This window comes from Scyliorhinus torazame, chromosome 9, assembly GCF_047496885.1.
Source record: "Scyliorhinus torazame isolate Kashiwa2021f chromosome 9, sScyTor2.1, whole genome shotgun sequence".
Lineage (NCBI taxonomy): Eukaryota > Metazoa > Chordata > Chondrichthyes > Carcharhiniformes > Scyliorhinidae > Scyliorhinus > Scyliorhinus torazame.
Window position 1 is genome coordinate 214,936,401 of NC_092715.1, and position 12,875 is coordinate 214,949,275.

The 12,875-nt window shown below is 45.8% G+C and overlaps 1 protein-coding gene across 6 annotated transcripts in view; it reads right to left on the reverse strand.

Annotated features, from left to right (window-relative positions):
- Positions 1–12,875, reverse strand: part of ythdc1 (YTH N6-methyladenosine RNA binding protein C1) — a 64,994-nt gene that overhangs the window by 26,622 nt on the left and 25,497 nt on the right. For all 6 annotated transcript variants that reach the window (XM_072517081.1, XM_072517080.1, XM_072517079.1 and 3 more), the window contains 2 exons: positions 11,345–11,439; positions 2,276–2,384 (listed from right to left, as the gene is read on the reverse strand). In XM_072517081.1, the coding sequence (XP_072373182.1) occupies positions 2,276–2,384; positions 11,345–11,439 (204 nt within the window). The remainder of the gene's footprint in view (positions 1–2,275; positions 2,385–11,344; positions 11,440–12,875) is intronic.

Here is a 12,875-nt window from a genome sequence, read left to right on the forward strand (position 1 = left end):
GCAGTGAGTAACTCACCTACTGACTCCGTGAACTTTGCCCACTCTCTATAGGGCACAAGTCAGGTGTATGATGGAATTCTCTCCACTTGCCTGGATGAGTTCGGCTCCAACAATATTCAAGCTCAACACCTTCCTCCAGGATTAAGCAACTTGCTAGATTGACACCCTATCCACCACCTTAAATACTCACTGCCTCCACCAATGACACAGTGGCAGCTGAGTGCTCCATCTACAAGATGCACTGCAGCAACTCACCAAGGATCCTTCGACCGCACGTTCCAAAGCCACAAGTTCTACCCATCTAGAAGGACAAGAGGAGCAGATAGATGCGTGGGAACAAGATCCTCTCCTAGCCCCACATCATCCTGACCTGGAATTATATTGTCATTCCTTCATTGTTGCTGGGTCAAAATCCTGCAACTCTCTTAACAGCACGGTGGGTGTACCTAACCACATGGATTCCAGCAGTTCAAGGCTGCTCATCACGACCATCTCAAAGGCAATGAGTGATAGGCATATTGGTTGATCCTTAGGAAGTTAACCTTAAACATTTCATGAAAGAATATAAAAACCATGTGAGTGATACTTTGAAGTACTCCTTAAGTACTTTCTTTAACAGGAGTAAATAACAAAAATTCCAAGATTCAGAACCGGACATCTGCGAGACACCATTTCCATCAGTAACAGCAATATTATATTCCATCACAATCTGCAAAGTCATGGCCTGGCATATTCCTCCTCCACATTGCTATGAAGTCAGGAATCAACCCATGTTCTATGAAGAGTGCAGAGTGCTTGGAGCAGAACTAAGCATACCTAAAAAGGTACCAGACCTGGTGAAACAACACAGGACTATACGCAAGCTAAGCAGCAGAAGTAGAGTGCTATAAATATGCTGAATGATCTCATAACCAAAGATCAGGTCAAAGCTCTGCAGTTCTATCAAATCCAATTGTGAACAGTGGCAGGTAATTAAGAAAATAATGGGAGACGGAAGTTCCAGACATTACAAAGTTGGTCTTGTCTTGAGGTCCCCACCATCACAGATCGCAGCCTTCAATCAGCAAAATGGCTAATCGCATAGGATACAGTCAAGGCTACAGGCCCTGACAACAACCAGCTGCAATGCTGAAACCTTGTGAACCAGAACCAGCCATGCTTCTGGCCAACCCATTCTAGCACAGCTGCAACACTAACATCCAGCAGCCAAAATGAAGAATTGCCCAGGTATGACCCACCACAAAATGCTGGACAAGATTCAACCAATTACCCCCCAATAGTCTACTCACAATGTAATGGAAGGTGTCAACAAGTTATCAAGGAACACTTACTCACCAATAATCTGCTCATCCATGCTCAGTTTGGCTTTTGCCAGGTTTACCAGCCTCAAACCTCTGGAATGAGGCAGTGCAATGTTGAGCTCTATCCTTAGATAATGAAGCAATCTGGTCCATAAGCAGCAATTCCAAGACAACAAGGGGGGGGGGGTGAGGTCCCCGTCATTGATCAGAAAACTAAATAGACAAGCAACATAAATGCATGCCTACAAAAGCCACCTACAAGATGCAAATCAAAAGTGTGATATGCAGCTCCAAAACCACTCAAGAAAGTTGACACTGTCCAGATCAAAGGAACCCACTTGATTGGTATCGCATACACCACCTCAAGCATTCACTCCCCGTAGTCATCTTACAATGGTAGTATTTGCATGCTCGTGCAAATGCATGCTCCTGGGCGGCACAGTAGCAGTCGTTAGCACTGTTGTTTCACAGCGGCAGGTGATTCCCGGCTTGGGTCACTGTGCGGAATCTGCATGTTCTCCCTGTATCTGCGTGGGTTTCCTCCGGGTGCTCCTGTTTTCTCTCAAGTCCCGAAAGACATGCTGTTAGGTAATTTGGGCATTCTGAATTCTCCCTCAGTGTACCCGAACAGGCGCCGGAATGTGGCGACTAGGGACTTTTCACAGTAACTTATGACACTAATAAAGAAATTAACTCTGCAAGGCTCAGCAGACCACTCTAGAATCTTCATAGTGATGTGACAATTAACATTAAGAAATTAGAGATTTTGACAAGAAAGCTTGCTCTATTTTAAGCTTCGTACTTTAAGAAAATTACATCATGATCGAGGGATTGGCAATAACTGCTGGCCTTGCAGCGATGCCCAAATGCTGTGGATTAATCAAAATACTGCCTTCCAATGAAAAAATTAATGAAATGAGAAAATATCCACAAAATCAACGCAACTACTCAATTTTACCATACTATTTTCTCACCCTGAAACTTCCCACTTTCTCGAACAGAGAATATCAGTATAACACTCCGAGCATCACGGAATGCCGTGTTGAGCTTCTTCTCATTTACTGGCAGTGTTGACCATACACCCTAAAAAGGAAAGAGAGGGGGGAAAAAAGTACCTTAGTTATGCACAGTTAATGGAACATAAAGATCTGAAGTTGAGCAGGAAACGTTTGAACCAAAATCGAGAGAATGCTGTAAATACTGAGGGCCTGGCAGCATTTGTGGAAAGAGAAAGAGTTGAAGTTTCAAAACAGTCACAACCTGAAATGTTATTTCTCTCTCCAGATACTGCTAGGCCTGCTGAAAACTTCCAGCAACTTCTATTTTTTATTTCAGATTTGAGGCATTATAACAGGGCACATAGTTAAATTCAAGGTAATCAGAGTCAACATGGGTTTTGTGAAAGGGAAATCATATTTAACTAATTTATTGAAGCACTTTGAAGTAACAGGTATTGTGGGTAAGGAACCAGTGGATATACTGTATTTAGATTTTTAGAAGGCATTTGATAAGATGCCTCATCAACGATCATTGCTCGTGGCATAGGGGGTAGCATATTGGCATGGATAGGAGATCGGCTAGCTAACAGGAAACTGTAGGAATAAGGAACAAATGGGTAATTTTTTGGTTGGCAGGATACGTTGAGTGGTGTGCCACAGGGATCAGTGCCGGGGTCTCAGTTCTTCACATTTTACATACATGAAGGAACCAACGGTGTGGCTACTAAATTTTCTGATGACACAAAGAAAGAACAGCAAGAAGTCTTCCAACACCAGGTTTAAGTCCAACAGGTTTGTTTCGAATCACTAGCTTTCGGAGCACAGCTCCTTCCTCAGGTGAATCACTGGTGGGTGAGAAGCGAACACAAAAGAACAGAGATAGGTTAGGTCTGTGGGCAAAGATCTGGCAAATGGAGTATAATGTGGGGAAATGGGAGGTTGTCCATTTCCTCAGGAAGAATAAAAAAGCATATTATCTTCTATTAAGGTAATCCCTACAGTGCAGAAGGAGGCCATTCATGCTGCAGTATGGGCTGAACAAACAAATTTAAACGGCCAAACATCCAAATTACTCTTCACATTCCTCTCGAAGCTGTATTACATTATGCTAATACCACAACAAGGCACTTAATACCCAGCGGATGGAGCATAGGGTATTCCCTGTACGCGGATGATCTTTTATATATAACTGACTTGATCCCCACAATGGGTGATATTATGGCATTGCGAAAGCGATTTAGGACTTTTTCGGAGTATAAATTAAATTGGGAGAAAAGCAACTGTTTCCCGGTTATCCAACCAAGGAGAGTGGTCAACTTGGAGGTGTTGCCATTTTGTCTGACGGGTTCCCATTTTTGGGACTTAGCAGCTGAGGCAACAAGAGAGAGAGCTGATTGGTAAGCAGTGGGTAAGGTCGGTACTATCGCTTATAGTTGAGAATACGTTTTGTGGTTTATAAACTGCAAGAGCTATAATTGGTAGTACTGAAGACAAGGAAAGAAGGGCCGTGGAGAATTTGATTTAATCTAAAATCAAGCACCGTTCAACGGTTTAATTTAAAGGGGTAAGTCATGGCTGTAGAGCTCAAAGCCTTGGGTTGCACCTCTTGTTCCATGTCGGAATCCAGGTACATTTCCAGTGCCCAGGACCAGGATGCTGCAACAAGTGTCTCCAACTACAGGTCCTGGAAGCCCGGGTTTCATTAACGAAATTGAAGTCGAACGCAATTGAATCCCACCTTTTATTATAACAAAACAAATCCCCCTTCCCTATGCCCCCAACTCGCTTCCTCTCACTGACAATTACCAACTCTGGAAGGAGATAAACAAGCCTCCACCTAGAGTAAAACCCCTCCTCCGAAGGGCAACAGGGTGGTGCAGTGGTTAGCACTGCTGCCTCCCAGCCCTGGGCCACATGTCCGTGTGGAGTTTGCACATTCTCCCCGTGTCTGCGTGGGTCTTACCCCCACAACCGAGGGTAGATGGATTGGCCATGCTAAATTGCGCCTTAACTGGGGGAAAAAATGAATTAGGTACTCTAAATTTATTTTTTCAAAACTCCTCCGACCTCCTGATGAACAATGTAATTTTCTCCAAATGCAGAACTCAACAAGTCTCCTACCACGCTGCCACCCTAGGTGACTCCAAAGTCCGCCACCCTAGCAAAATCCTCTCCAAGGCCATCAGGGAGGCAACGGCCAACACATCAACCTCTCTCCCCTCCTGCACTCCCGACTCATCTAAAACCCCAAAAATCGCTACCCACAAGCTCACTGCCACCCTTACTCCTAAAATGGCCGACATTGTTAGTCCATTTTTGAGACAAAATCTTGCCAATTTCAGACAGGACCAAAACACCGGTGTGTGGTTCGCCAGCCACCTTAAATACCGCTCACATCTGTCCTCCACTTCTGGAAAGAACCCATTTGTGTGTGTTTTGGTCATATGCGCTCTATGCACTACTTTAAATTGAATCAGGCTCAATCACGCACACAAGGTCGAGTTTATCCTATGCAAGGCTTTAACTCCACCCTCCTTTAAACTGCCGCACCCAACACCTCCTCCCATTTCCTCTATATTCCCTCCAGTGTGGTCTCTCCCTCAAATGCCCATAGATATCAAAGATCTTTCCCTCCCCTACCTCATCCTCAGAGACAACTTTGTCCATTAATGAGGGGGTGGTAACCACGGAAATGCAGCAAACTTCTTTCGCACAAAGTTCCTGACCTGTAGATGCCGGAACCCATTTGCACCCGGAAGCTGAAACTTTTAATCCATTTCCTCCAGGCCCGCAAATCTACCCTCCACAAACAGATCCCTAAACTCTCTACCCCCTCTTGCTCCTAAACCCTGTACATCAAATCCAATTCCACTGGGATAATCTATGGTTCCCACATATCATTGCCCACAACACTCCCACAAACTTTAACATGCGTTGCCTAAACTGGTTCCAAACTCTTAACGAGACTAAAGCTACCAAATTCGTAGAGTACCTGCCCGGTGAGGGTGGAAGCAGAGCCATCACCAGTGCCCTCAAACTCAACCCTATGCAAGAAGCTTCCTCCATCCACCCCCAAACTGTCCCTCCCTCCACAACCCATTTCAGAACCTTCTGGATATTTGCCCCTCAATAATAGTAAACCAAATTTGGCAACACCAGCCCCCCTGACCGCACCACCAGTCCCTCTGCAAAAAAACTCTCCAGATCTGAGGCACCTTGCCTGCCCACAAAGGCCTATTAATCTTCCCAAAAAAAGGATTTGGGTAAGAAAATCAGGAATTCTGAAAACTAAATAACTTCAGAAGAATCGTCATTTTCAGTTTGAACCCACCTTGCCAACAACGCAAGAAGTCTTACAATACCAGGTTAAAGTCCAACACTTGTTTCGAATCAGTAGCTTTCGGAGCACTGCTCCTTCCTCAGATGAAACCTGCCTGCCAACAACAGGAGAGCATTCCGCCTCTTCAAATCATCTCTCGCCCTTTCTTCCAGGTTGGCCAACAGTGCCCAGTTATAAGCCACCTGTCTTCCCAAATATCAGAAGCTCAACCGAGCCAGCCGGAACGGCAGCTTCTCCAGTTTCCTTCCTGTCCCCGAGAGCTCACCGCACTCATCCCAACATTAAGTCTGTACCCCGAAAAGGAGCCAAACTTACCCAACACCTTCATAATCCTACTCACACTGGAGAGCGGGTCTGTCACATATAACAGCAAATCGTCCACATATAGGGGCACTCAAGCGCTCCAGCAATCCCCTCTCTATAGCCTTCCACTCTGTCGATAGCCTAAGCGCGATTGCTAGCAGCTCAATTGGCAACACAAAAAGTAAAGGACAAATTGGACACCCCTGCATTTTCCCTTAAGTACCTAACGCGTTCGTGCAAACACTTGCCATGGGGCCCTATACTGCAATCTGATCCAGGAAATGAACTTGGGTCTGAACGCAAACCGCCCCAGTATCTCAATACTCCCATTCTAACTGGTCGAATGCCTTCTGTGCGTCCATGGAAATTATTACCTACGGCTCCAGACCCGACAGGGGTGACATCACGACATTCAATAACCTCCTTATATCGGCCAACAATTGTTGGCCCTTCACAAACCCCATCTGACCCTCCGCCACTACCCTCAGTCCTCCAAGGGCGTTGCCGGCACCTTAACGGATAACCTCAATTTGGCATTTAATAGTGATGTGGGCCAATAAGACCCACATTCCTCTGGATCCTTTTTAAAATTAAAAAGATCGAAACCTGTACCAGTGTGGGTGGCAACTCACCCCGGGCTAACGGGCTCCCATTAGATGAAGCCACACCTCCCATCGTGTATTTTGAATAAAATTCCGCTCGGAATCCATCCGGGCCCAGAGCTTTCATAATCCCGTCCAGCCCAAGCTGGGCCTCAAACACCTGCACCTTTCCCTTTTGCACCATTGGGAAATCTAAACCATCCAGGAACTGTTTGATGTCCCCCTCCAGGTGCCCTGACCTGTGCCACTGTGCTGGGCAGCAATGTAGCACAAGTAGTTAGCACCGTGGCTTCACAGCGCCAGGGTCCCAGGTTCGATTCACCGCTTGGTCACTGTCCATGCTCTGCACATTCTCCCCGTGTCTGCGTGGATTTCCTCCGGGTGCTCCGGTTTCCTCCTACAGTCCAAAGACGTGCAGGTTAGGTGGATTGGCCATGCTAAATTGCCCTGAGTGTCCAAAAAGATTAGATGGGGTTATTGGGTTACGGGGATAGGGTGGAAGTGAGGGCTTAAGTGGGTCGATGCAGTCATGATGGTCCGAATGGCCTCCTTCTGCATTGTATGTTCTATATGTATCCCCTGGTAAAAGGTCATGAACACCGCATTTACCTTACCTGGGCCAGACACCATGCCGCCGCCAGGTCCTTTATTTGCACTAACTCCCTCAAAGCCACCTACCACCTCAGCTGGTGCGCCAATAACCTACTGGCCTTCTCCCCATGTCTGTAAAATGCCTCTTGTACCCGACGCAACTTGCCAACCGCTTTCTCTGCCGAAACCAATGCGAACTCCATCTGGAGCTTCTTCCTCTCCTTCAACTCCTCCTTTGGCATAGCCGAATACTGCCGGTCCACAGCCAGAATGGCCTCTCCCTCTCCATCCTTCCCGTTTTCTCCCTGTGCACCTTAATCGAGATCAGCTCCCCACCGGTTACCACGTTTAACTCCCCGGAACGTGAAGGTCTAGACCAGTTCCTATTGAATTCCACGAACATTTTGACTGCTGTAACTATCCTCTCACATGCCCCCCCGCCCCGGTCCGCCAACAGTGCTACATCCAACCTCCACGGCAGTCGCTGGGTGCCCCCCTTCTCCACACACAGATCCTCACAGTGCGGTGCAAGGTCCGATATAACAATCGCCGAGTATTCGGATCCTACCACCCATAATAAAAGTCAATGCCGGAGTAAAAGGAGAACTTCTCTCTCGGATGCCCATACCTCCACGGAACTCCTTCCCCCCACCCCACCCCTCATCTGTTCCATGAACTCAAGAAACTCCTTCACCACCCCCGATACGTTCAGGGATTTGGGGCACAACCTATCCAGCCTAGGGTCAAGCGCAAAGTTAAAATTCCTCTTATTAATAATCACCACAGCTCCACTCATCTTCGTACCGAGTCCTCAATTAAACACTTGTCCCACGCACCCTTTCCTTAACCTCATTTGATCCCTCACCCTCTGAAAATGACCACATCTGCCTTCAAACCCCCCCCCCCCCCCCCCGCCAAAAGTCAGCCAGAGGATAATCATAATGGCCCAAACTCCAGGTCTCTGAAGATAGCCGCCGCCACCTCACTCCACTCAATAGCAGCACAAAGTAACCTTCACCGTCAGCAACCCACCCCTCCACTCCACTTCCCCTGCCCTCCCCCATTCCAGACAAAGACAGCGGCACTACCCAAGGCTCGTTATCCCAACCCACTTGGGACGTGATATAGCTACAATTGTGCCATCCCAACCCACTTGAAAATAACCACCTCCCCCAAATAACCAACTCCGGCTTTCTCCCCCACTTGACTTCCATTAACCATCATGTCTGCTAGCAGGGTGATCCCCACCTGAGAAGTTATATTTACAAAAAACTCCACACACAGCGCCCCCCCCCCCCCTAACCAAACTCACATTTAGTCGAGTACCCCAAACCAGTCCATCCTCCACACCCACTCCTCCACCGCCCACACCCACCATTCCCAACAATTGTTTGAAAATATCCAACACCCATACCCCCCACATGCAGGATGGCACATATTGCAAAATTATACAGACATATAACAGAGAAAACTGAACAACACTCCGCATACAACCAAAACTAGGCCATGTAGGCAAACCCACCCAGATTCTTCAATGTTCCCCAGACCACGCTCCTTAATAAAGTCATTTGCCTCCTCTGGAGCATTGAAGTAATGTTCTCTACTCCCATACATGACCCAAAGGCGAGCCGCGTACATCATTCCAAACCTCACCTTGCTCCTACAAAGCAGCCCTGGCATTAAATTCGACCTGTCTCCTTTTTGCCAGTTCCGCTCCCAAGTTCTGGTATATTCGGAAAGCATGGCCTTCCCAGCTGCAGTCCTGCATTGTCTTTGCCAACCTCAGGCTCTTTTCTTTGTCCAGGTATCTATGGAGCCATACTATGATTACCCATGGTGGCTCCCCAGCTCTAGAGGCATCCTCCTCACCAACCATTAGGCCCAGTTCACTTCATGAGGGTGTTTGAAAATCGCCTCCCCCACCAACCGCTCGAACATCTTCGCCACATACTCCCGAGGTCCTGGCTCCTTCTGTGCCCTCCGGCAGTCCTGTCGTCTGGAGCGGTTCTCCAAGTCATCAATTTTGGCTCACATCATATTTTGCCTCTCCGACATCATCAACATCTCTGCCTCTAACGAGGCAATTCGATTCTCATGGCCAGTGACCGTCTCCTCCACCTTCTGGATCGACGCATTGTGGCCCTCCAACTGCTCTTCCAACCTTTCCAGGGCTTTCCAGATATGAATTTTGCCATATCTTCAGTGACCACATGCCTTTGCTTTTTATATTCTGGCGATAGGAACTCCACCAACTTGTCCGTCGGCCACTGAGCCACAGGTCGCTCTGCCATGTTTTCCTTCCTGCGCCATGCATGTTCTCGGAGTCCGAAGCGTGCCCCTTATTCAACACATTCCTCATTTGATATCCAGGTTAGTTAACATAGTTCGGCATCTTTCGCCAGAGGAGGAATCGTAGTTCTACTGCACCACTTTTCCACCTGCACAAATCACAAAAAGGGCCACAAAACCAGTCCTCAGGCAGGAGCTACCTTACGTGCAACCATTCACTCCATGGCCACCACCGGTAGTCTTGTCAGACACTTCCAGGACAGAGCCCCGCTGCTGCTTCTGTCCGAAAATTCAATTCCATTCCCTTTATGATAACCAGCAGGCTATGTCAAATGAGGAATTAGCCCTGCTGGTTGTGAGAGAACTTCACTCAATTCTCAAGTGCCTCCTTGGGAGCACATGTGCCATGTCTCAGAATGATTAATAGGCTGCGTGTCCAGCAAACTGTGAAGCCTGAACAATGTGCCTGAACTCTAGGAGCATCAGCACATAGAGGCAACTGCCAACAACCAAACAATAAAGAACAGGGCTTCAGCACTGTGGATCTTCTTGTGACCAAAGGTGAAGCGTGGGGATAAGTGGAGGGCAGCTAAGCAGTCTCCCTAATGGTCCCGGCAGAGGTCGGACACTCCTGAAGTGGCCGCGGGAGAATGTGAAGAGCAAGGTTTGCGGGGTCCTGGGGTGGAAACCCCAACAGATTGTGGGTCCGTCTCCTTTTCCAATTCCTTACAGGTGTCTGCTAGTATGGATCCCGTGTAGGCTGCACTCTCGTAGTTTGTGGTAGCCGAGGCGGACAGAAGCCAGAGACAGCATCAGGCCAACACAGGCTGGAGGCAAGACGCCATGTGCAGGGGATACCGCAAACCCTAGAAACTCGCCGCCCATCAGGTTGAGGGACCCAGAAGAGGAGGCCAGTGACGGCCCACGGTGTACAGGCGTCGTCGGTCATTCAAAGAGATATGGGACTTTTAATTTTTTTTCGGATTTGTGAGATGACATGGGACATGGTATAGCCACAATTATGCCATGCCGCTAGAGCTCCTATTAGCCTTGTTGAAGGATCCACAGAGCAGCCGGGGGAGTACGGAGTGTACAGAGGAGAAACACTACAGAATTCTAATCTTGGGGAGTGAAAACTTACCAGTATTCCCATGATACAAATATATCTTACAATGATGATGAGGTACTGTGGCTGGAACACAGATGTTATCTCATGTGTATAGTTTCTGCACTAAATTAATCATATCTACTAGGCATGTCTCAATTGTTCAGATGCCATTGATCTGGTTAGTATGGCATATAGCCAGATTGTGCTTTATGCCCGACTCAGAACAGTGCCTATGTCACTGCTTACGGGGACAATCTGACACATTTAGAACCGGATCAGGTAAAAAAAAAAAAAGGGCATGTCTCAATCTTGCAAACAGATCACCTTTTTTTGGCTGTCTTTTTCAGGTCAAATTAATTAACAGCAATACTGTGTTACCACCACAGAACAAATTCTTTGGTAATTGCTGTCCAGCTTTTGGTCAGGTGGCAGCGTCAGCTTTGTCTGCTGAGGTGCTCGGTTTGTCCTGAAGCCCACATAGTGAACTACGTGCAACATCTAAATTATACAAATTGATTGCTCAAATTTAATACTGATGACAACCATCACAAGTCAGAGTACAAGCAGAACACTATAGAAAACATCCTTTCTAACCATTCTTGCCTGTGAACTGGGTATTTTAAAATTACAAGTAGGTATACAAGTTGCCACAACACAAACTTAAAATCTAAGAACTCATACATACCAGTGGGATTGAAAGCAATCACAAATTAGTGGCAAACACACCCAACATTAAAAAACTAAGCTGCAGAATGTACTGTGCAAATACAATTGGGTTCATTTCAGGTGAATCTGGGTACACAAGACGATACCTTAGCCTTTGCCAGGGATACATTCTCATGGTTGTTGCTTTTTATGAGGAAAAATCGTGCATCTCGAAGAATGTACTTCAGTTTACTAGTCTGATCTGTAAAAATGTAAATATAAAATTACTTCACGTAACAGCAAATAGCACAACTGACAACTGTTCAGCAGCAAAAATGACACTTATAATTTTTTCAGAAATGTCAACTTTGTCCCAGAGATGTAAAAAACATCCACCCATAAAATGCAATTTCAGTTAAAGAAGTCATGGTGATTTAAAAACAAAACGCAGAAGTCCAATGCAACAGATCGGCACATAGTCTGATTGCTGCTGCAATTTGAGCAATAATTTGAATGAGATCTTGCTATCAGCTGTAAAACTTCAAAGCTGAAGAAAATCAAACAGACTCTAAGGAATTCCAGACAGCAGAATTGAACAATTCCGAACTGCATAAATTGTGGACAAAAAGCATGAGTGGGACTGTGCAGAACTGCTCTTTCAAGAGTCAATATCAGCAGAGCGGAACAAATAACCCACTTTTGGGTTGTGAGTTTCTTTGAGACGATTCTAAACCTGACCAATTCACATAATGGATGATCGATTGGAAAGTGAAACTTTACACCGTTGCATCAGAAGGTAAAGGTACAGGAATACGGATATAGCTTAGAGATTGTTTCCCTGCACTACATACATATGACCAGAGTGCTAATTTTTTGACAGGAAAGAGAGAGCTGGTCTTCTCAACCATCTCAAAGTATTAAAATGAATTGGCTTATATGGTTCAGTTATGCAATAATTATTGTTTAATAATACTTTCTACTTAACAATTAACAAAACATTTAATAATCAGGTATGATTATTTAACATATAAAATAAATACACCGTTGCAAATATTCCACAGATATAAACAGCATTTGAAATTTTTTTTAAAGCATGATTTGTTCTTCAGTTTAAGGTGCCATCCTTGCCATATTTCTGATGGGCAACACATACTTATTTGCAGCTGGTTGCAGTTGGTACTGTCAAAAGGCAAGGCAACTAAAGGCTATGTTTAAGCATTCATCCTTGGAAATGCAGCAAAAATGGCAACTGTAACTGAGTGATCAATCAGATTAGAATGTGAACTTTTAAAATGGGTCTGAAATTGAAGCCAAACTGCACAAAGGTGAGTAATACATTTGCGGCAACAAGCTTGTTAGCAGAAATAGCTCATTGATTTTGATAGCATTAAAACCTGCTGTCTGGTTCGATACCAATAGTATCCAATATACAATTTGTCAATTCATTCACATGCAGCCTGTTCAATCTCAGAACACATGCATCAACCCCTCAGCACTTAAAAGTATAACTTTCATTTTAAAGAGTACCCAATTATTTTTTTCCAATTAAGGGGCAATTTAGCGTGGCCAATCCACTTATCCTGCACATCTTTGGGTTGTGAGGGTGAGACCTACGCAGACATAGAACATAGAATAATACAGCGCAGTACAGGCCCTTCGGCCCACGATGTTGCACCGAAACAAAAGCCATCTAACCTA